Source organism: Aotus nancymaae, unplaced genomic scaffold (genome assembly GCF_030222135.1).
Source record: "Aotus nancymaae isolate 86718 unplaced genomic scaffold, 86718_ANA_hifiasm-v0.15.2.pri h1tg000046l, whole genome shotgun sequence".
Lineage (NCBI taxonomy): Eukaryota > Metazoa > Chordata > Mammalia > Primates > Aotidae > Aotus > Aotus nancymaae.
Genome location: NW_026988460.1, coordinates 12,301,417 through 12,326,967, shown reverse-complemented (window position 1 = coordinate 12,326,967; position 25,551 = coordinate 12,301,417). Strand labels below are relative to the sequence as shown.

The window sequence follows — 25,551 nt, the reverse complement described above, 5'->3', positions numbered from 1 at the left end:
TCACCTTGGGAACCCCAAGCACACACACTGACTGTACTTGTACTGCTCCAACACTGAGCCTTTCAGAAATTTCCTCCAGGAGGCCCATCTATCATCTCACAAACAGAACCACTGATCTAACCAGGGCAACCATCTTTCCACATCTGCTCTGAGAGTCTCCCAACTGGCTACTAAGGAGACAGGGAATCCTGCATCACTCATCTCTTGGGCTAAGACTGAAGGTCTCCTTCCAAAGGCAACTACTACTCTCTGCCTTGGGTCATACAATGAGCACTATTCTTATCTATTCACACTCTAAGCCATATTTTTTTCTGAAGTCAGCTTTGTAGTCAATTACCTCTAAATTTCCCATAAGGAATCAAACAGAAATGGTATAAAAGATGGGAAAAAGCCATGTAGGTTTGCTGAAATTGAAGTATTCTGAAGACAGCTGGGTGCTACAATGGATGTGATGTGAGGAAGGTGGTTGGTCTTGGGTGCACCCACAGACCAACAATGCCATTGCTACAATTTGTGTAGGATGATCTGAGGTGACAGACACTAGCAATTTATCACGCCCAGAAACACATCCCCCACACAGATTTACTTGAGAGTACCAGACCTGCTCACAAAGCAGAGAAGAGCTAAGGGCATTCTTTAAGGGCTGAGAACTGCTGCTATTGCCTTGTGAGTAGGGAGAGGGTACTCCTCAGGCCCATTTTTCTATCAAATCATGTGTCAGTGTTGCATAGGGGATAGAGGCACAGTAACTGCTCTAGCCAAACAAAGCACATAAATAAAACAGAAATGCAAAGCTTTAGAGTACCCATAGAAAATTTGATTACCTTGTCACCATGAGTAAAAGTTAATTCCAACTCCTGAAGATAGCAAACCAGCTCTGAAAGAGAGTGAAAATGCAGACGAGACAGTTATCAGATAATGGCTATGTGGGCAAGAGAGATTCTTTCATTTGACAGTCGTTCGGTTGTTGGGAGTTCCAGTTTGGCTGCTGCACAGTTGCTCTGTACAAATCCTCCTCCATATTTGCTTAGAGAAAACGTGTTGCCATCCCATCGTAAAGGAAGCTGCCTGAGAGTTTTTAACCATTACAGCTGTGATGATGAAAGAGTGAAGAACCGCCTCTAAGTTAAAAAGTGCACCCAGAGATAAGGTTCGTTCTCAATGCCCTGCTGCTGCTTCTGATCGCACGGCCACCGCACTTCTCAGTAAGTGGGAATCAAATACTTCACTCACTGCAGAGTAAGCAAATAAATACCTTTTTTCTATGGCATGGGCTCTTACAATACCCTGTGCTCCACCTCCTAATAATTTCACTACACCCAGGGCCGGGAGGAGGGGTTAGGAAAAGTGAGAAACAATGACTTCTAAATATATGGCAAATTTTAAACAACAAAAAGGGGAAACAAAACTCCTTATAATTCTATTATTATTAGCAGGGACAGACTAATAATGGTGCTATTAAACTTGCATTATTAGGCAGGTCAGGTTGATTCTATTCTTGCGTTTTGGCTCAGTAACTGAGATGTGCAAGCCCGTGGCAAAGTGACTCATACTAAAACAACACCTATTGTTTTGTTAATTCTTATATAAATATAAGACATTTATTTTGCATTGCTCCAGCTAATTTATGCAACTAAAATAAGAACATACATTCTGCCAAGATTTCTTAGAAAATAAATGAGTTTCCAAAATAGGGTATAGGGTTTAATAAAATATCTTAGGAAGTTTCAGAGTTAAGCAAGAAATCTACAAATAAAGAAACAACAACAAAAAGTAGATGATGGCACTTTATCTAATTGAAGGAGGCATTCTGCTTTTTCTTTCTGGTAGGGGTTCTTGACTTTCCAAGAATGTTTCATTTTATACAAAATTTACACAAATTTGCTGAAATATTTCACTTGGTTTTGTGTTCACTAATATATTTACCTAAAGCAAGGTAAGCATATTTCCATGTAGACAGAAAAGGATGAAATGGAACCCCCAAAAAAAGTAGAAAAAAGGAGACGCAGAGAGAAAAAAAAAATTAAAATCTTTTAATATCCATGAGCCTAAAATTAATAAACATGTGAAAAGTGATGGTGCTTTTATAGCCATGTTGAATAATATCCTTAATACTTGGTCTAATGAATTATCACACTGAACATTTCATTACCTTTTGAAATGTTCAAAATGATTTCTCTTTTAAGTGACTATGTCCTCTTTCATGGTTATTGAAAAAGAAATTAATCTATGTAGATATTCGTTAAAAGTTTGCATTTCTAAGCATAATAAAGTTTTAGAAGTCAAATCACCTCATTTGTTTATATTACTTCAAACACTGCATGGGAAATTTTTAGGCAAGGTACCAAAAGTGGGCCAGGCTTGTTACACACTCCCCAGCCTGCCGCACTCCTGACCTAACTTCTTCCTGTGTTAGGTTCCACTACACATCGCATATTAGGGCTGTGCACTAATTTGCTTCTGTTCCACACAGGGCCTGGCACACTGAGCATCAGTCCTGTGCCTGACACTGTGCTAGATAGTGGGGTTGCAGCCATGAGCATAGACACGACAGACACGGTCTTCCCCATCTACTGTTGAGTACTGATCGGAACAAGAGGATTGCCTGTAGACAGGTACGCCCAGGAGCATGAATGTGGGATGACAAACTGCACCATGAGCAATTGGCAGGAAATTGCCATTGGGATGTGTATATGTGTGTGTGTGTGCGTGCACGTGTGTGTATTTCTTTTTTTTTTCTGAGACAATGTCTCGCTCTGTTGTTCAGGCTAGCTTGCCAGAAGTGCAATCTTGGCTCACTACAACCTCTGTCTCCATGATTCAAGTGATTCTCCTGCCTCAGCCTCCCTAGTAGATGGGATTACAGGCGCCTGCCACTTTACCCGGCTAATTTTTGTATTTTTTAGTAGAGATGGGGTTTCACTATGTTGGCCAGGCTGGTTTTGAACTCCTGACCTCGTGATCCACCTGCCTCAGCCTCCCAAAGTGCTGGGATTACAGGCGTGAGCCAGCACGCCTGGCCAACCATTGGGTAATTTGTAGCAAACTCCTTCTATTTTTCCAAATACTCAAGGTGGCAACACCATTTCAACTTGAACTGACAGAATTTTATGTCTATGGCCACAACCTGAACTCATGAGTTATATTTTAGGACCATTTCAGAAATTTAATCAAAAGTACAGTAGTAGTAAAAAATGCATGCATGTTAAGTGGTCCTTATTATTCATTTATATCTGTAGAAATGTGCAGTTTTTCATTGGGGTATAATGCAATATACCTAGGTAAACATGTCTTCTGCAGTATATACCTTGGTTTATTTATTTATTCTTCATCCTCCAAGAAGTAACTTTTATTGCTGTTTATACTGTACAGGATAAAAGAGAAAGTAAACTCTTTATATTTAAAAGCCTAACAGCATGAATCCTCTCAGTTGCTTTACAATTTCTGTCACTAAAGTTGAGTCTGGAATTAGGTGTCACCAGAGTTAACTCAAAAAGGTTTTAAAAACAGGGACACCAGTATAACTTTGGTTATAAAACAAATGCCCCAGGCAGAAAAATAAGTTGGAAAAAAAAGAGGGGAAACTATTTGTAAGTCTGAACTTCAGTGGAATTTAACTAGTTCTCAAGAACACTGGGGAAATCCACTGCTAATTGTCAAAATTTTACCCAACTTTCTAGAAACACCTGTAGGAAAGGAGATTGTGGTTGTTTTTTCTCCAACATTTCAAAAAATGTAACACCTATCAGAAACTAGATTCTCAGAGAGCACTCGAGGAATTTTAGATTGACTCAATGAAATGTTATATGAGCAAGTAGATTATGATTTCTCTTAGAGATTGAGCATGTATTCCTGATTATTGTAAATAAGTAACCTATAGTTGCTTCATTCTGCTTAGTTTGCATCTTATTTTAACAATTTAATGGTTTTCTGCTACATTTTAATTGGTAGCCATGAGAAGAATGAGTTGAACATATTGTCAATATATATATTTAAGCTAATGAAGTAGCTCTATTCTTGTATAGTGAAATATGACCCAGTTGATGTCTATATAACAGTGTATCTTTGGATTAAATAAATGGCCTGAAGAGATTTGAGTTGTTTTGTTTGTTTGTTTGTTTTTTGCAGGGACCAGAAGTATTAAGGGTCCACAGAGAGTGAGCAGAATTGTAGAAAACATGGTATCAAATCCTGAAGTTCTAGTAATACTCAACCTTATATAACATTTATCTGGCTCACAAAAAAACTGTCATTCTTGGTAATATTTAATTCTTAATTGAGTACCTTGTACTGTCTATAGGACAACTGATTTTTTTTTCCAAAAGCATCTCTTTTTAAATGTAAAATATAACAATGAAACATGAAAAAGTTGTCTAGTTATTTATGGCCAAAAATTAATAATAAAAATTTTTTTGAATGATCAAATTTGAAAAACAATTCTATTCTTAGAAGCTATAAAATTAGAATACAAGACAAATTCTAGGGGAGAGTGCTTGCTTGTATAAAATATTCAATTATCTCCCTCACTGAGATAGTCAACAGTTTTATTACTTACTTCAACAGTTTAATTGCAAAGGATAAATAGATGTTTATTGTTTTTACAAGTACTCTTATAACATAGTTCTACTTTGTCCGTCAGTAGAAATCACAAAGGAATATTAACTTTGCAGTTTGTTCTGACCTAGAATTCCTATTATTGAAAATTAGTGCAAAATGTGATCATATGTAGTATTTCAGGAAATGTTGACATTTCAAGACATCACCTTCATAACTTCAGGAGGAAGCTATCTTTATTGCTGTTGTTAAGGAATTTTTACCTTTGATTCTCAGGCTTAGTAGATTACTAGTGTTTTCCCTTAATTCATTAAAATTCTAACTTGTTGAAAATGATTTTAAAATTATAGAGTACCTGCTATTGCTGTCATCATCTTTTTTTTTTTTTAATTTTCTACATGGTATGAAATCCTCGGAGAAAAAAGAAACAGCATTTTAAAATCAAAACTGGCACAGTTCTGATTAGCAATACTTAAGTTTATTTGGAAAGGAATTGAGTGATTTATATGCCGATTCTTTCCTGCTGTTGTGGCACTTTACCAATTTCATTAGTAAGTTCAGCAGTAGTAGCGGCAACTTAAGTAATGATTTAAGAAGTAATAATGAAGTTAAGAGTGTTCTGTGCTATTTCCTGGAGGTATTCATTTAGCCCAGGTCTCTCCTATGGTTCTACTGGAATTATATTTGGAAAATATCAAGACACGTAAATAAATTTTTTAACCGAAATTATAAATCATTGTAATTAGTACTATAAAGGTGACAGGCCTAGGTTTTGCTGTTGGAAGATCAGAGATTGGGTCTAGGCTTCATTACTTAACAGCTGTTTGATCTTTGGCAAATTATTTCACCATTCAGACTCCTTTCCTTCATGAGTAGGAATAATGTCCGTGGAAGGGATTTCCATCATGTATAACAGTCACAGGTGCCTGGTACCCAGTCTCTAAGGGGAGCACGTGGTAAGAGAGTAGGAAGTACTGTTATGTCAAAGTGAGGGCAACATGGGGAAGCCATGCGTGTTATTTGTCCTTTAAAGCTAAGTTCTTATGAAATATGCCTTTCAAAATGTGCAGAAGAAAAACTCGAGATTTCTCATCTACAATTCCCAGAAAGAGATCACCCACTCTCCTTTCCGATGTGTAGAACAGAATGCTGAGACTTTCGTGCATGTTCACAGTGAGCTGTTTAGCACATTTGCTGCTCTAGATTTCTTCTCATTGCCCAATTGTTTCAAGGAGGTAGACATATTCTCTTTATTTTCCCCAGGTCCATCACTATGTTTTTCATTTCTTTTGTGACCTGCTCCCATTTGGGTACCAAAAAAAAAAAAAAAAAAAGTCTCCTTAAAGTCAAAGTACCACAAGTTGCTTCTGGATTGGTGATACGAAGTTTCTCTTTCTCAGGCTACAAATTGTTTTAGATTAAAGTTTCCTGTCATGTTGGCTCATATTTAAATCCTCATAGTGAAAATGGTAAAGTTGTTTATTTCTTTTATTGACTATGCTAGAACTTCTATGTTCAGAGATCTGCTCTGATCTCTAGCTGAAAAGCAATCCCCTCCTATTTGTTTTCTTCTCTTCCAGCTTTAAACATACCTTGGGTTTCACCAGGAATGTCTTTTCCCCTTAGTATGTGTCAAGAACTCTAGTTTTTAGATGGCAAATCAGAAGTCTCTCTCCTATCATACCCCTATACACACCTTTGTTGGGGCAGTTTTTCAACAGGTTTTTACATTTATCAATTTATGTTTCATTCTGTCTTTCAGGCTATGAATCTACATTGGAAGGGCAAAATCCAAGATTTCATCATGTTTGTATTTCTAGCACATAACAAATATGCCATAAATGTTTGTTGAATGGTCAAATGACTATATTTTATGTTAGAATGTAGCTATCAGTTTTTCTTAAAAATAGCAATAAGGTGATTTTTATATCTCCCTTGTTTTCTGTAGGATATGATCATCATGGCACCTATATTACTGATTCTTTTGGGGGTCACTGAGATCCTGCAAGCTGACTTACTTCCTGATGAAAAGAGTAAGGACCTTCAATTAAATTCAATAATGTTTATTTTTAAAAGTATGTTAGTAAAAAGGTAGCATTATTTTCTCTTAAACTGTCAATTAGAACATTATATATGGATTTTTATAAGAGACAATATTTATCCCATCAGAAGATAGATGCTTTAAACATGCTGTATTTTAAGAAACTAATGTTGGTTGAAATGCAAATATTATGCTACAGTGAGAAATCAAAGTGCAAGTGTGGGTGACTGGGCACCATGGAATAAAGCTGGTGCCAGTGGCCGCATTTGGAAAGTCTTCCCACACAAGGGAATAGTTAGCAGGCTTCATAACTGAACATTAAGAAGGTTCCACTGCATTTTGTCCTGAAATTTGTTGATGTACGTATTTGGTGTGATGACAGAGTTTAAGGAAAACCATCACATGATCCAAATCTAGCATTGTCAACAGAACTATCTATGGTAATGACAATGTTCTATCTTTGTAATGTCCACGGCAGTAGCCACTAGCCATATGTGATTACTGAGCCCTTGACATATGGATAGTGCAACTACGGTAATTAATTTAAATTAATTTAGGCCAGACACAGTGGTTCACATCTGTAATCCCAGCACTTTAGGAGGCCAAGGCAGGTGGATCACTTGAAGTCAGGAGTTTGAGACCAGCCTGGCTAACGTGGGGAAACCCCATCTTTACTAAAAATACAGAAATAGCCAGGTATGGTGGCAAATGCCTGTAATCTCAGCTACTTGGGAAGCTGAGGCAACAGAATAGCTTGAACTGAGAGGCAGAGGTTGCAGTGAACTGAAATTGCACCGCTGCTCTCCAGCCTGGGTGACAGAGTGAGACTTTGTCTCAAAACTTAATTAATTAACTAATTAAAATTTTAATAGCCACAAGTTGTCAGTGGCTACCATAAGGGACAGTGCAATACAGACAGAGCTCTAAAAATCCTCATGTGGTAAATGTGGATATAGAGGTATAGAAGGTTGTTAACGTCAATGGATAAATCCTGATTACTTAGTAAATGAATAAAAGAAGTTTTGGTAATTGTGTGCACAATACTGTCCTAATTGTAAATAAAAATAAATAAATATACGTCCAGAAAAATCATAGTGAATATATCATATGTTAATGCCATTCTTAGTGGTATGATTATTTAAAAAATTTTATTTACTTCTTTGTGCTTACCTGTGCTTTTCGATATTTCTTCAAAGAATAGATAGTGATTTTGTAATTAAACAAAAGTTTATATTTTGAAAGCAAAGTCAGAAAGTGGCTCATGAAGGGGGAAGAAAGATTTTCTTTGTGTAGAGGCCTATTTAAGTAAGTTTGCTTGCAAATATTTTTGTCTGTGACTCATAAGAGGTAAGTACATTTTTACATTATATACCAGCACACATACAAATATATATCTATAACTACCTTTATGTAGTGGAAACAAGAGATACATAAAACAGCTCTTATTATGTTTGATGCACACTGATATTTTCTATTCTATTTTTCTTCCACATCATTAAAACAAAAATTCTGATCACAAACCAATACATTGTTATCATTGTCTGTTAATGGATAATGACCCTCAGTTTGAAAAATACGGTTATAGTGAATAGTGATACAGTAACATGTTCACATTTCAATAAAAATACAGATATTATAGGTAAACACCTGGGAAACATAAAAAAGATAAGTTAAAAACAGTTTTAAAGAAATTGCTTGTAGGCTGGCCATCATGGCTCATGCCTATAATTCCAGCATTTTGAGAGGCTGAGGTGGGTAGAACACTTGAGGTCAGGAGTTTGAGACCAGCCTGGTCAACAGGGTGAAACCCTGTCTCTAGTTGAACAACAACAACAAAAAATTAGCCCAGCATGGTGGCATGCACCTGTAGTCCCAGCTACTTGGGTAAAAATAGCCACTCTCTCTTTGCCCTCGTGTTCAGGCACAGCAAAACAACTGTGTCTGTGGTGCTGCAGGTCCAGGACAGCATCTGCAGGGCAACAAATATTCAAAAAGTTTTCAAAGTGCTGCCTATGTCCAGTTGAACACTGTGTTGTTTCTTTCTTTGAATCAACAGTTTCACTTCTCCCACCTGTCAATTTTACCATTAAAGTTACTGGTTTGGCTCAAGTTCTTTTACATTGGGAACCAAATCCTGATCAAGAGCAAAGGAATGTTAATCTAGAGTATCAAGTGAAAATAAACGCTCCAAAAGAAGATGACGTAAGTGTTTATTCTAACAGATATCCTTACTGAGAATAAATATGCATTTTGACTGCATTTTCTTTATCAAATGAAATCTTAGATTAGAAAAGAAAAAGAAAACTACTGATAGGCTCTTTGTTATATTACCAGTAGAATAGTGTCTCTGCAAGAATGCCTGTGAGCTAGTGCTGCGTATATTGTACAGCATTACACAGAATTGCAGAATATTTTAACTTTCAGATGATTCTTTCCCTTAAGGAAGAATGTTTAGTAACTTCTTAGGCACAATGGATTGGATACTGGTTTTGTGTTTCCCCTAAAATTACAACAGAACAGGGGAAAGTAGTCTAGTAAAACACGAGGCGGGCAGGCAGAGTAGAGAGTTAGGGAAATCAAGTTCGAATCCTAGTTTTTCTACTTCCTGCCTTTGCAACCTGGGACAGGTCACTTAGCTTCTCAGAGCCTCAGTTTTACCTTGGGGCCTGCTGCATATTAGGTGTGCAGTGCATTCAAACAAAGGGAGAAGTGACTCATATTAACTATTTTTCAGTCAATATAGAATTCTAGAGAATTTTCTGTCAAACATTGACCTCTGGGAGATGGTGGTCAAGGAGAACTTGAGTTTAACTGTAATATTTTATTTGTATTTACAAGAATAATGTGTTCCTGTGTTGCTGAGAAATTACTGTGTTGTTATTACAATGGTTTTGACTTTTTTCTAGCAAAACTGTTCCATCGCATTTTCCTCGTCATTTAAAAAGTGGAAGAAAATGCAGATTTAATTAAAATAGCTCTCTTAAGGCTAGTTCTCTTTTATGTACCATGACTTGTGGGTTTTATTTTTAGTATGAAACCAGAATCACTGAAAGCAACTGTGTAACCATCCTCCACCAAGGCTTTTCAGCAAGTGTGCGGACCATCCTGCAGAATGACCACTCATTCTTGGCCAGCAGCTGGGTTTCTGCTCAAGTTCATGCTCCACCAGGTAAAGCGAACCTCCAAAAGTCCAGTGCCTATGTTTTGGACTTTGAAACTATGGAAAAGTAGAAAAATTAACGCTAACTCACTTTTCTTCAGTCAGTCACCTGTTCTTATCAAGTACTCCCATATCAACAACATCCTAACCAAGGCTGCTGCCACTTCTTATAACCAACTGAATTCCATTTGGAACATTCTTGCAGAAATATCTACTGTCTCTGCACTGGCCTCCAGTGGAAAGCTGGTGTTTCTGATACTTAGAATCAGTAATACTTCTGATCAAACACTTAAATGTGCACACACAATAGGGGAGATAAAAGAGGAAAAGCAGGCTACCAAGTTCTGGGATATGTGGGTGCACCCAATAACAATTGTCTTGGTCAGTCAAGCTCATAGGTAATTTTCAAACGATTATCTTCTCATATCACCAGATGAAAAGACCATGCCTCCTGAATTGTGTTGGTGACTTAAAACACAATCATTAAGATCTTCCCATTTACTTTTTTTTTTTTTTTTTGAAAGAGAGTCTCACTCTGTCACCCAGGCTGAAGTGCAGTGGTGTGTTCTCAACTCACTGCAACCTCTGCCTCCTGGGTTCAAGTGGTTCTCATGTCTCAGCCTCCCGAATAGCTGGGATTATAGACATGTGCCTCTATGGCAGACTAAGTTTTGTATTATTATTATTGTAGAGATGGGGTTTTGCCCTGTTGGCCAGGCTGGTCTCGAACTCCTGGCCTCAAGCCATCCACCTGGGGTTACAGACGTAAACCACCGTATCTGGCCCAATTTACTTGTTATAACTTGTCTAGACCACATACCAACCAATTTGCATGGGCTTGATTCCAAGTACAGAAACTAATTCAAGGTAGATACAAGAGCACAGAGATGGGTTTTTGTATGTGCTTTACATCAAACCACACTATTCCCCCTTTCTATAATGAATAACTGGATTTTACCTATGAGGCACTTTGCCATTTAGATTACTACAATTCTAATTATCCTCTGAGCACTCTAATACAGGATGACACTAATAAAAATTATTTCTGTTTTGAACCAAGTGGAATCCACATAAAATGATTCCTTGGATGAGAATTACAAGACAAAGAGTCTTCAGAATCTGTAAACTGTATTTGGGGCGTGGACTTTCTGGTCATTTGGTGCATGGACAAATATATGTTAGGTTGGTACAAAAGTAATGATCAAAATCATGATTACTTTTGCATCAACCTAATATATGAATATATACTATGAACTGAATAAGTCAATCTGCTTTGAGGTATTTCTTTAATACCTCATCTTTAACTTCTCTAGAAATCCATCTTTAACTTCTCTAATTTCTCTATAGGTATTAAAAGGCTCTCTCTCATCATCTTCTCCCTCTGCTTCTTGAAAGACACTGGCTGACAGTGATAAAAATGCTCTACAACTGATTTAAGCTATGATCAAAAGACCCCCTTCTGTCTCTCAAGGCTCTCATTTTGATGCGGTCCTTGCTGACCTGGGTGCAAGAGCTTGTTTTCTTCTCTGAACAACCACTAACAAGCCCAGTGTTTCCCAGTGTATTCTAAAGACCAACAGTTAATACAGCAACGAGAGGCTGAAATGAAAACAAGCCTTTCTAGTCACATGATTTGAGAAATCCTTAATAAAGCAAACATTAAAAGGTTGCATTTAAAATCTTGGCCAGGCACAGTGGCTCACGCCTGTAATCCTAGCACTTTGGGAAGCCGAGGCAGGTGGATTACTTGAGGTCAAGAGTTCAAGAACACCCTGGCCAACTTGGTGAAACCCCATCTCTACTAAAAATACAAAAATTAGCTGGATGTGGTGGCATGTGCCTGTAATCCCAGTTACTAGGGAGGCTGAGGCAAGAGAACTGCTGGAACCTGGGAGGTGGAGGTTGCAGTGAACCAATCCCACCACTGCACTCCAGTCTGGACGACAGAATGACTCTGTTTCCAAAAATAATAAGAATAAATAATAAAATAAAATAAAATTTGAAGGTTTTCTTTTTCGTTTTCTTTTATTTATTTATTTTTTTTTTGAGACAGGGTCTCATTCTGTTGCCCAGGCTGGAATGCAGTGGCACAATCTTGGCTCACTGCAGCCTTGACCTCCCCAGCTCAAGTGATCCTTCCACCTCAACCTCTCCAGTAGCTGGAACTACAGGCACCTGCCACCACACCTGGCTAATTTTTGTTTTATTTTTTGTAGATATAGGGTTTTTCCATATTACCCAGGCTAGTCTCAAACTCCTGCGCTCAAGAGATATCCATCTGCCTTGGCCTCCCAATGTGCTGGAATTACAGACACGAGCACTGTGCCTGGCCAATTCAAGGTTTTCTTAAAGTTCTAGTATATTAAAGAGGACTTTAACATACTAATGTGCATCAAGTCTGCAAAGTAGTGGTATTATCTTTCAGTGTTGTCAAAACTCATTTCTTCTGAGCAGCAACCTATGTAATTCATGAAACATTTGGATATAACCTAATGAATCATACAATTCTAGGATGGAAAGAGACACTCAAGACCTTTGTGTACCAACCCTCTTCTGTACAATTGAAAATATAGAGTCGAGAGAGTGGGGGGCACTGTCTCACAGCTAGTTATTAACAAATGTGGAATTAGAGCACTAAAGTTGCTGGACATCAACCTCTAAATGATAATATATTGTACTTCTCTTGAACTTTCACACATTTATTGCACAAACACAACCACCAAGCCCCAAACAAAATAACTGGGAAGCTCTTTAATATCAGAAATGGGGGCTTTATAATTCTAATTCCATATCTCCAGTAAGTTGGCCTTTCGTGGTTAGAAGGTTTCTAGAAATATGTGATAATGGCTGGGCATGGTGGGTCATGCCTGTAATCCCAGCACTTTAGGAGGCCAAGGCCAGCGGATCACTTGAGGTCAAGAGTTCAAGACCAGCCTGGCCATCATGCTGAAACCTCAGCTCTACTGAAAATACAAAAATTAGCTGAGTGTGGTGGTGTACACGTGTAATCCTAGCTACTCAGGAGACTGAGGCATGAGAATCACTCCAACCCAGAGGCAGAGTTTGCAGTGAGCTGAGATTACACCACTGTACTGCAGCCTGGGTGACAGAGCGAGACTCTCAAGGGAAAAAACCAATGTGAAGATGATTATTTTTGATGATGAATAAGATGTTCACATCACTGCAATTCCAAAAGAAGCACGAAATTCAGAGTCTACTATGGCAATTTGTTGTTCTTTTTATTTTTGACTACCTAGGGTCTCCTGGAACCTCAGTTGTGAATTTAACCTGCACCACAAACACTACAGCAGATAATTATTCACATTTAAGGCCATACCAAGTTTCCCTTCACTGCACCTGGCTTGTTGGCACAGATGCCCCTGAGGACACACAGTATTTTCTCTACTACAGGTTAGTACTGAACCTATTTTTACTTAGGCAAATAGTTGTTTCCTGCAGTGTTATAAAACTCATGAGTGTTCCAATTTAGATATGGTTCTTGGACTGAAGAATGCAAAGAATACAGCAAAGACATATTGGAGAGAAATATCGCATGCTGGTTTCCCAGAACTTTCATCCACAGCAGAGGGCGTGACTGGCTTGTGGTGCTTGTTAACGGCTCCAGCAAGCACACTGCCATCAAGCCCTTTGATCAGCTGTTTGCCCTTCATACCATTGGTAAGACTGACTTAACCCAAATCCGAAATAATCTCAGAATCTCAGTACTGGAGGGAAGGGTTATAAAAATCACCTAGTTTTACTAATCTTCCATTGCTAGGTAAGCATGGGGCCCATGTTCGAAAACCACTGGGACAGGGTTCTCCATCCCAACACTACCAATGATTTGACAGGATAACTGTTATGGAGGGTTGTCTTGGGCATGGTAGGATATTTAGCATCATCTCTGGCTTCTCACACTAGATGCCATTAGTATGCCCCTCTGCCCCTGAGATACGATTTTTCAAAAAGTTTCAGACTTTGCCAAATGCCCCTCAGTGGGTAAAATTTCTCCCAGTTGAGAATCACTGCACTAGGAAAAGTGAACTAGCTGCTTCAAAGAGACCATTTAATCTTTCATCACTTCTGACAGGTTTTGCAAAATTTCTGCCCCCGGGTGCTGTTACAGACTAGTGCCAACCCAGATGGTTTGAGTCCTTTCCCTACAGAATGGCCTTTCTTAGCTGTTCCAGTAGATTTCCCATTCAGAAGCCCTTCTTCTCCAGGCTAACATCTCTCTCCTTGCATTTCCCACTGTTCTGGCCCATCTCCTGGATGTTCTCCAGCTCAACTATCTCTCAGTGTGCAATTCTCAGCTCTAAAAATTCTATTCATATTTTCATCCGCTCAATTCTCAAAAGGGAATACACTCTCCCTCATCTCAGATAGTTCTGTTCATGAAACTCATCAGGTGCTCTCACATGACATTCTTGGTTATGGAGATTCCAGATTTCAACGGTGGGCTGGTTATTATGGGTTGCTGGGGGTGGGGGCACACTGCCTGGACTTGGATCCTGGTTCTACCACTGACTGAGTGACCTTGGATGAGCTGGCCATTCCTCTGTGTCTAATCTTATCTGAAACAATGGAGAGGAATCAATACTTCCATTGTTTTCATGAGAATTGTGTTGCTAATGATAAAGTGCTTAGAACAGTGCCTGGCATAAAGGTTTAATAAATATACTAAAATATTATTTAGAGGATATGATTTGGCTGTGACATATCTATATCCAATGGATATAACTTTGTGTAAAGAATCATAGCCCTTACTAAAGAGGTTATGCAATTCTCTCTAGTAGTACATTTCTAAGGTAAACTAAAAATGTCACTTTCATGAAAATTGGCAATAAAAGATGCTGAGGAAGACCTAGGAAAAAATAATATTAATATAAAAATGGATATGATCTAGTACAGACCACAGGAATTCATTTTCTTTTATGATTTTCATTTTATTGGGGCTAATTCCCAGGATTACTAAAAGAAATAAGCACTTTCTTGGTTAATAATTTTCTTCTTAGGGAATAGGAGGCTCTGAAGCGAGTGGATCCCAGTCTTGGCCCTATTAATTGTGAGATCTAAGCCACATTACCTAAGACAAGGACACTCGCTAAGAATTAACTTCTACTCATTTCAAGGCACCACAAGACAATCAAGTGAGATCTCAAGGGAAAGAACATTAGAATCCTAAGGGAAGACAAATTTAGCCCAATCCATTCTTTATAATGCAAAAGAAAACTGAAGTTTCCTGTTCCTCTGTCTCCCAAACAAACAAAGACACAGTAAACAAAATGAGATTAAAAACTGAATCTCAGAAAGGGGAAGTGATTTGCTCAGGGCCGTATAGCTACTGGCAAGAGGCAGGGCTTGGTGGGAGGTCCGGGGAAATGTTCTCTCAATGGTCAGGTTTATTCTGGGCTTGGTACAACTTGAGAAGTAAAAGGGGATGGTGGGTGAGTCTTGCAATGAGCTAAGTGCGGAAGAGATTCAAGCATTCAATTCCATTTGGAGTAGTAATCCTTGTAGTTTCCAGAAAGGGTCTCTTCTTCTTCAGCACTGTAAGACAAGTGTATTATGGGAGGCCACCAGCTTCCTGTGGCTTGGAGATCAGTTGATTAAGACCTGATGGTAAGACCTTTTTGAAAAAAGCCTATCTCAGAAATGCCTTGAGAAGTGTGAGTGGGTTGGAGTTATCAGCTCTGATCACAGATTCTAAGGAAATATCATTGATCTTTCATTCCCTAATATAGATCAAATAAATCCTCCACTGAATGTCACAGCAGAGATTGAAGGAACTCGTCTCTCTATCCAATGGGAGAAACCAGTGTCTGCCTTTCCAATCCATTGCTTTGATTATGAAGTGAAAATACACAATACAAGGAATGGATATTTACAGGTAATTCCTCAGATCATTCCAATATTTGAAGATAGACATTCATTTTAGAAACATTTAAAACATTATCTTCAGTGACTGCAATCAAATTACAACTTTGAACTAACAATGTGAAAGTTAACTTATATCTACCCAGGTATTATAGATATAAACCGAATCTTACTGGCCTTTTGTTTTGAAAGAACATACTTTTGGTTAAAACTAATACAAAGGATTAGATACAGACTCATTGGTACTAGTGTTAGTTAAAACCTAAAATTATGGCTGGGCACAGTGACTCACGCCTGTAATCCCAGTATTTTGGGAGGCCAAGGTGGGCGGATGACCTGAGGTCAGGAGTTTAAGACGGGCCAACATGGTGAAACCCCGCAGTATTTTCAGTACTACAGGTTAATACTGTACCTATTTTTACTTAGGCAAATTGTTGTTTCCTGCAACCTCATAAAGGAGTCAGCTGAGGTCAGGAGTTCAAGACCAGCCTGGCCAACATAGTGAAACATCATCTCTACTACAAATACAAAACCTATCTGGATGTGGTGGCGCACACCTATAATCCCAGCTACATTGGGGTGGGGGTGGGGTTGAGGCAGGAGAATCGCTTCAACCAGGGAGGCAGAGGTTGCAGTGAGCTGAGATTGTGCCACTGCACTCCAGCCTGGGTGACAGAGTGACATTTCATCTCAAAAAGAAAGAAAAATCTAAAATGATGCAGCTGCTATAAAAACAGTATGATGAATTCTCAAAAAATTAGAAATAGAATTTCCATATGATCCAACAATTCCACTTCTGGCCACATATACAAAAGAATTGAAAGCAAGGATTCAAAGAGATGTTTGTACACACATGTCCATAGCAGCATTATTCACAATAGCCAAAAGCCAGAAGCAACCTGAGTGCCCATTAAATGAATGAATAAGCAAAATGCAGCATATACATACAACAGGATATGAGCCAGCATTAAAAGGCAGGAAATTCTGGCATGCTACAACACAGAGGAGCCTTGAAGACGCTATGCTAAGAAAAATAAGTCAGTTACAAAAGGACAAATACTGTCTGATTCTATTTTTATGAGGTTAAATAGTCAAACTCATAGAAACAGGGTAAGATGGTGGTTACCAGGAATTGGTAAGGGTGGATGGAGAGCTATCGTTTAATGGGTACAGAGTTTCAGTTTCGCAAGATTAAAAGAGTGTTGAACATTGGTGACACAACAATGTGAAAATATATTATAAAATTGCATACTTAAAAATGGTTAAGATGGTAAATTTCATTATATGTATTTTACCACAATTTTTAAAAAAGTATTAGCACTAATGGTCAAAAATTTCAAGGGGAATGGAACTGAGAAGAAAGTCAATCAACATTTCTTGAGCATCAATTATGTGTCAAGCTTTATTATTTGAGTTTATTCTATCCTCACAATAATGCTATGATGTAATTATCATTCTCATTTTATAGGAAAGTGAGGCAAAAGAGGTAAAGTAACTCTCCCACAGTCACAAAGCTAGAAAAAAAACAGGATAGTCAGGATTCCAACTCATGTCTTACTGAGAGTAGACAAAGCCAATTCAATATGATTCAACAAATATTTACAAATTGGTTCCTTTGTGAGAGATAAGGATAAATAAGACTGTTTCTGCCATCGAGTGACCCAATCTTGTGACACACTTGCCCAGCCTTGGGGTTGCCCTCCTACAGGAAAAGCCAATGCAGCTAGAGATAGGGGTGTGGGCAGAGAGCCTACTCTGCAGAGAGGAATTGAACAGAATCTGCAAGGATGAAGAGAAACTGGTCTGGTGAGAAAACATGAGAAGGACTTTCTTAGTCAGAGCTTCCCAAAATACTTACACTGAAGGACTGTGTGTGTGTGTGTTTTATACTGTCTAATCTACCATAGACTGGTGCTTTTGTCAAATACAATTAAAATGATTTGCTAGAAAAAATTAAATACAGCCAAAGACATGTAAAGTGTCAGTTCACTGATGTGTCTGTATATCATAGCAATGTCAAATTGCTATCAAAACTTCTAAATTGCAGTCATAATTTCTATATTTAGCCCATCACAGGCCAGTAATAAATAGTGCCTGACTTGCACCAGTCTAGGAAAGGAGTGACTTTATGCTTGAGAGAGTGTGGTTCCTTCAGCCAAGTGGCAAGTAATTTAGTCTGCCTGGGTGCCTGGACATAAGACCAACACTGGAATCATGACTCTATATGTGACACTGTGACTTCTCCCCAAGTGGCTCTATAGGATTTTGTTAAAAAATAAAGAAATAGCTTTTTTTTTTTAAACCATGACTACAGGCAATGGATGCCACTGAAAAGTTTTCCACAATAAAGAAATGTGTCTACATTTGCATAGTAGAAGAATTTTGGTAGCAGCATGAAAACTAGATGTTATTGGGGAAGGTACACATGGACATATGGATATCAGTTAGTGGCTACTGTTAAGAGTCCAAGCAAAAGATAATAAGAGCTAAAATAGGCAATGGTCACGGGCCTGGAGTGAAAAAGGGAGAAATACCTCCAGGGGATATTCAAGATGCAGGTGTCAGGAACACATCTCTGGCACAGGGGACTAGTTGGATGGTGGTGACAATGATGAGTAAAAAGAAAAAGGTGAAAGACTCATTCATGAGAAAATACCTTCATTTCGACACTAGACAATCTAGTGTTTGTGTGATATTATTTAGTAATGTGACCACAGATTATGGAGGCACAAGGTGAAGGAATAAAGCATTCTGGCATAGGCCACTCCAGTCTTTCAGTCTGGAAACATCAGCTGGGCCTGGATAGGATCACCTGGATCTTGACCATTGACCATTTCATATATTTTGGTTACAAGACAGCGTTCCCCTGAAGGGTGATTGCCAACACATCCACACTGAAGCATCTAGCATAAACTAATTGTGTCCTGTTGATTTTAAATTGCTTGCTGATCAGTGAGTCACATGACCCATATAGGACCTCCCATTTTGACAATTGGCAGAACTAAATTAGGTGTCTGGAGATTCTTATAATGCTATTTTTCTCCATTTAGATAGAAAAAATGATGACCAATGCATTCATCTCAATAATTGATGATCTTTCTAAGTACGATGTTCAAGTGAGAGCAGCAGTGAGCTCCATGTGCAGAGAGGCAGGGCTCTGGAGTGAGTGGAGCCAACCTATTTATGTGGGTAAGTAGCTTATGTTTGTTTTGCATTGGAAGCCTTCCTTGTAATCAAAGATGGTAATCCTAGAAAGGTACACTTTCATTTGTGGGTCTTAAAATGGTTCATATCTCTATTGTGACTCATTTCCTATTGGTCTACTGCCTTTTCAACCAGGGATAGATCTGCCATGAAGCCAATAAAGTTTAAGTGTCCAAGCTTCTCATTAGCACCAACCCTCCTAGACCTGGTACCTATTTGTTCCCCCAAATTTTATTTCTACTTCTATCCATTTTTAAAATTCAACTTTTTATTTTGAAATAATCATTAGACTCACAGGCTGTGGCAAGAAATAATAGAGATCCTGTGTCTCTCTCATCCAATTTTCCCTAAGGGTAACATCTTGCAAAACTATAGTACAATAGTGTAACTATAATACTGGTGTTGACAATCCAGATCTTACTGAGATTTCCTCAATTTTATATATCCTCACTTGTTTGTTTTTTGAGACAGAGTTTCGCTCTATCGCCCAGGCTAGAGTGCAGTGGAACGATCTTGGCTCACTGCAACCTCCACCTCCCGGGTTCAAGTGATTCTCCTGTCTCAGCCTCCCAGGTGGCTGGGACTACAGGCACATGCGACCAAGCCTGGCTAATTTTTGTATTTTTAATAGAGACAGGGTTTCACCATGTTGGTCAGGCTGGTCTTGAACTCCTGACCTCAGGTGTTCCACAGGTCTCAGCTTCCCAAAGTGCTGGGATTACAGGCATGAGCCAGCGTGCCCAGCCATACGTCCTCATTTGTATATGTGTGTTTGGCTCTATGCAATTTTAGCACATGTTTAAGTTCATGTACTCATCATACAGTCAAGATACAGAGCAGTTTCATCATCATCTGTTACCCTTTTATAAATATAACTATCACTCTCTCCCATCTTCTGTCCCTGAACCCTGGCAATTACTAGTCTGTTCTCAATCTCTGTAATTTTCCCATACTTAATTTTGACTTTATATTTTTATTTATTTAAAAGAAGTTTCCAAAATTGAATAATCTATAGGAGCCCACAAAATCTGGATCTGTCCCTGAGCTTTCAGCGTAACAGACATAGAGGATCAAAGTGTTCAGGCATCACCCGGGCTCCTGTGTTTGCTCTGCAACTGTCTATGTTAGGATCAAATGGACTACTTTGCTTGGCAAGTTAAGATGGGCATCTTCTCTGTCAGTGAGCTCCATGAAGGGTAATAATATAGCCAATGGCAGCTATGGATGAAGGGGCACATTTCCAGTCTCACCCTGTCACAGATGTCAATTCCACACCCAGGACACGTGGACTTGCACCTTGAAGATAGAAAATTCATACCCTGTGTTTGCTATTACCTGGGTGTTGCAGGCAAGTCAACATAGGCATTGTCTGAGAGAAGGAAATAGTTAAAAAGCAGCTAGTGTGTCTCAGGCGTATATTAAACCATGCAGCCTGAGGAGGCAGACACATGCCATTAACTGTTCCACTAGGTCTACAAGAGCAGGGGATGATGGGCAGGAGACTGGGGCCTTACATAGAAAGCCCAGGTTTAACATTCAGCCTTGACAAGGATTGACTGTGTATCCCCAGACAAATCATTTATCTCTGTTTGCTTGGGTTTTCAAGATAAAGGAGATAACACCCACCTTCCCTGCTCCACAGGGTACCTGAAACAAAAACAACAGCAGGCATAGCAGATTACGTGTATTGGGCTTTTGTTGTTGTTGTTGTTGTTGTAGTCGTTGCTTTTGCCACGCACTATGCTAAATACATTATCTTAGTCCTATCAACAAACTTATTTTGCAGAGGAGGAAATAGGTTTGGAAAGTTTAGGTGATTGGCTTAACTGTGTGTGGTCAACAACAAGTGGCAGAGATGGGGCTCTAACCCCAGATTAGCCGACTCTAGCACTTGGTCTCTGGGCACTCTGGCGTGGTGTGACAGGATTCTGCAAGCTTCAAAGTGCTGGGTAGATTGAAGTCTTATTTAAGAGATCTTGGTAGCCAGTCTTGTGACTATGGCTGGTCAAACATGTGGATGTCATCTCTTTCACAAATCCTATGGGGTATTCAATAACCACTGGAAGAGTGTACACAGGAGAGATTTATTTCAGGCACAAGCTAAAATGTTCTACTATTTAATTAATTCACTTAAGCTAGGGGATGCGTCTTCAGGAAAGTCTTGGGCAGTGACCCACTAGCCCATGTGGAAATGACTCAGATCTGACACATAGCAGGTAGATTTCCATGGAAGACTGGGAAAGATGAGGAAAGTCCTGATAAATGGAGAACTGTTATAAGTTTGCCTTGTGGCTGGTCATGCTAAGTTACTGAGTTCCCAAAGGAGAATAGTGTCCCCTAAAATTGTGCAACACACAACCAGCTCAGCCTTAGAGGGGTAGCCCTCACATCACTCAGAGAGACTTACAGGAGCAGCGTGAGCCTTCCTGGGGAGAGAGAACTGAAAGGACACTAAAAGGAACTGAGAATAGGCCAAATTCACCTGCTTCATAATTCTGTCCTCCCTTCCTCCTGCCCCCACCTAACTAAATTGACCCAGCACACACAGAACTTCCCTCAACATAGCTCCATTTGCACAGAGAAAATTCACTCTGTTCCCCGAGAAGGAAACAAATATGAGAAACATTAATCAGTCTCAGGGAATTTTCAACAAGGTCATTAATTCTGTCAAATGCCTAAGGTGGAAGTTTAATTTTTGTTACTTGACTTCAATAGACTTCTTTTTAAACATGCTTTATGTTACTCCCCACAGGCACAAAACTCACGGGCTCAAAACTATTGTTATTTCTGTCTTTCCAATACCTCCATATATACAATTCTGGAGACATTTAAATGCTGTCTAAGGAACCCTAAACCAAAATGATGGACACCAAGGTCAGAACCCTGGATAGGAAGCCAGTTATGCTTTCTGAGTCTTTGACTTTTGAAGTTATAGTCAATGTTGACTGTAGATAATTTAGAATGCATAGGGTGAAAAAGAAGCACTAGATATTCAGGACATCTAGGTTTTAGCCATGGCTCTGCCAGTGTCTAGCTCTATGACGTAAGCTAGAAATGGCAAAACATGATATTTTGTGAGCAAAGTAATCAGAGACAGCTTAGAGTGCAGTGTTGAGAAGGATTCTGAGGCTAAATTTAGACTGTCAGGAGGAATCATGATCTCCTGCCGCCACTGCAGGAGACAGAGTGGTGACCAGTGTGCCAGGGTTTTGCCACCCTGTCCTAGTCAGTCTACATCTAGCCCATATGGGCCTTAGCGTCCTCACCTGTAAAATATAAGTGCTGCACTACAAACCTGCTTCCAACTCTGCCATTCACATTCACCTCCTCTGCACCACCGCACTGCAAAAGTGCTGAGAGTGAAATTGTGATCCATAATGAGTGCTTATTTTAAGCTTGTTTTTAATTTATTATTCACTCTCCACTTTAGAGCTCTCTTACCATTATTATTTCCTAAATAACACCTTCCTAGTTTGAATATGGGCTCATTATACCTTCCCCGCTAGGTGTACTTCGTTGCTATTATCTATAGCAAATCCCATTTCATTTACTGCCACCCTTTTCATGAAGATGAGCTGATTAATATTACTACTCACCTTATAAATTCATCCTTTCTGGAATTTACTCCCCTGCTCAGTTTAGGATCATTAGTGAATTTAATCAAGGTAGACTTTCCATTTTCATCAAGAGGATTAATAAACGTAATAGGAAGTTCAAGCCCCTCTGGGACATTTTGCGTGGCCTTTTTTATCCCTTGAGGATGCAGCAATAATTACGTTCAGCTAGGAGTTTATCAGGCGATTTTGCTGCTACATTCATTTCCTTTAAACACGCTTTCTCGTCTTTTGCCTTCTCTTAAAAATGACAGGCTGCAGCCCTCCCACTTCATTTTACTCCAATGTTCAACTCAAATATCACCCCTTTCTTAGATATTAATTCCCCCCACCCCAGCCATTATTTTAACTTAAGAAAATGGAGGTCCTGAGATACTAAATGACTCAGCAGTTGTCAAACAGCCAAGAAATGACTATTAACATATAATTTTCTCAAATAGGTGATATATGAGCCAATTAGTGAATTAGAATAGATTTGATTCACTAATTAACCCATTATAGCCCAAGGTTCTTTCATTACAAAAATGAGACACAGGGTAAGTTTTGATTGATGAGATAAGGGGAGCTGGGAGAGACAGGGGTGCTGTCCAGCTCTGTTGGTAAGGTCCCTGGCCACCCAAGGGGCACAGGGGACAGCAGGTAGGAGGTAGAGTAAGCAAGTGAGTGCTCTTTGCTTGCTCTGAATGGTGCCTAATTGGCTCTCCTATCCTAGAATTTCCAGAGTATGGAATTTTTAAAATTAAAAACAATTGTTTTATTTCAACAGTTTTAGGGGTACAAGTGGTTACATGGATGAATTGTATAGTGGTTAAGTCTGGGCTTTTATGGTACCCAGCAGCTGAATAGTTTACATCATACCTAGTAGGTAATTTTTCATCCCTCATGCTCCTCCTACCCTCTCTCCTTCTGAGTTTCCAGTGTTCATTACACCACTCTGTATGCCTTTGTGCACCCATAGCTTAGTTCCCATTTGTAAGTGAGAACATGTGATATCTGGTTTTTTGTTCCTGAGTTACTTTCCTTAGGATAACAGCCTCCAATTCCATTCAAGTTGCTGCAAAAGACATTACTGCATTCTTTTTGTACAGCTGAGTAGTATTTCATGGTGTATATTTACCATATTTTCTTTATCCATTCATTGGTTGGTGGGTCCTTAGGTTGATTCCGTATCTTTGCAATTGTGAATTGTGCTGTGATAAACCTGCACGTTAGGTATCTTTTTGATATAGTGACTTCTCCTTTGGAAGATTTCTCAAATAACTAAATGAGCTCTATAATTTGATTCAGAATTTTTTTTAAGAGATGAGGGGGTCTCACTATGTTGCCCTGGCAGGTCTCGAACTCCTGGGCTCAAGCGAGCCTCCTGCCTTAGCTTCCTGGATAGCTGGGACTATAGGCACATGCCACTGAGCTGGGCTGGAATTTTTTGTAATGGAAGTAGCAGTTTCATTTTATCAGTACTCGTTATCAACTACCCTAGATCAGCTGGCTGGCTTCTGTGTCTTATCTTAAGAGCTAACTTCCCAATTTTCACATGTTTTTCTCCTTTTTAAACTTTCTTAACTTCCGGAATCTTCTGTTCCTTTATTATCTTTGCTGTCTCCTGTTTACTGAAAACTTTTGTTTCCTGATTGGTCTTCATGGAGCTGTGCGTTTTCTGCAGTACATCATTTTCTCTTCTTCTCTCCATCCATGAAGTTCAAATGCCAAGTGTGAAACAAGGAATGATGAAAATAAATTTTCCCACGGTCATGTCCTTGCCCGTGGAAGAGAGTATTATGTGGGTCTACCCTGCGCTTATTTCCGACCGTGTCTTTGGTCAGGATCAGTGGTTCTGAGACCTGTTTCTTCTGTGACAGACCACAGTCACTGCAATTGCCCTTCAAATAAATGATGGGGTTTTGCTTTGACTTCACTGAAGGTAAAATCTGATGGCGAGGATCTATGCAATGATGCTACAGGTTACCATTAAAATTGTACTTTTTAAAAAGCTTTCTTTAGTCTTGAGATGTATGGCACCTATACCCAGAGGAGCAAAAAAGACTCGGTGCAGTTTTCAGATCACTCAGTCATGAGGTCACAGCAGACAGGGGTGACCTGTCTGCTGCCCCAGCAGCTCCTGAAACATGGAGATGTATTGTTCATAGGAAATCCTGCCCCCGCTGCACCCCACCCCCAGCAGCTCAAATCCCGTCAGAGTTTGAACTGGCGGGCAGGCAGTGGGGGTGAGGGGTGGGGTGGCGGGGAGGCATGTCTCAGAGTCGTGTGACACACCCTAGAATCTGTTAGGACTTAATGAAAATGGGTTGAGGCAGGGGATCAAGGTGGCCTGTGGGAATATGGGCTGGAAGCAAGGCCACCCCAGGGAACCTCCTGTGACTTCTTCCTTTGACTTGACATTCATGGGCTGATGTGGGTGGTGACCTGGTACCTTTGTCGTGAACCTGGAGTCACCTTCGGGACCATCAAATGCATCTTCATTTTCCAGTTTGCCTGCATTGTGCCAACGTCCCACAGCTCCAACCTGATTCTTTGGACTCTGACTCCCACTCGGAGTTCTGTTTTCTTCTCTCTGTCTCCCCTGATCCCTACCCTCTCCCCCAGCAGCTCTTTCTTTTTAAATTCTCACACTGTGGTGAAACAAGGAGAACAATGAAAGGGAGGTGTTGTGGCAGGGTCCACCTGAGCTTTCCCTAGGCCTTCCAAAATAATCTTGCAAAACTCTTGCAAGGTTAGAGATGGGAGCCTCTGGGTCTACACAGTAGCAAAAATTGCTTAAAAATAACAAGAGCTGACCCAATAACAACATGAAAGACCCACTTAGGCTAACCTAAGACTAACACAGCTTATTGTGGTTCTGGTTTTCCTGTGTAGACAGATGGCTTGGTCACACTGCTTCCTTTTGTTCAGGCTGTCAGACCCCATCTGGCAGCCCCACAGTTTGTTCCCAGCAGAGGGGCAGGACTGCCTCGCCGCAGTGGTCATCCCATTGGCCTCAAGGAGGGCTAACAGGGAGCTTTCAGAGTTCATCTCCAAACGCCAGAAGCAATGAGTTCCCACAGTGCTTTCAGGCACGGACACCTCTATTGGTGCCTACACTG

General features: G+C 39.6%; 1 protein-coding gene across 1 annotated transcript in view; it reads left to right on the top strand.

The window, feature by feature from the left end:
- The first annotated feature begins 773 nt into the window (after window positions 1–773).
- The window catches only part of IL5RA (interleukin 5 receptor subunit alpha), a 47,167-nt gene continuing 22,389 nt past the window's right edge, over window positions 774–25,551 (top strand). Inside the window, exons 1-10 of the mRNA XM_012468509.2 lie at window positions 774–1,205; window positions 2,474–2,615; window positions 5,955–6,023; window positions 6,503–6,587; window positions 8,652–8,797; window positions 9,626–9,764; window positions 13,013–13,166; window positions 13,246–13,433; window positions 15,500–15,645; window positions 18,683–18,821. Coding sequence (XP_012323932.1) covers window positions 6,021–6,023; window positions 6,503–6,587; window positions 8,652–8,797; window positions 9,626–9,764; window positions 13,013–13,166; window positions 13,246–13,433; window positions 15,500–15,645; window positions 18,683–18,821 — 1,000 coding nt within the window. The 5' untranslated portion in view covers window positions 774–1,205; window positions 2,474–2,615; window positions 5,955–6,020. The remainder of the gene's footprint in view (window positions 1,206–2,473; window positions 2,616–5,954; window positions 6,024–6,502; window positions 6,588–8,651; window positions 8,798–9,625; window positions 9,765–13,012; window positions 13,167–13,245; window positions 13,434–15,499; window positions 15,646–18,682; window positions 18,822–25,551) is intronic.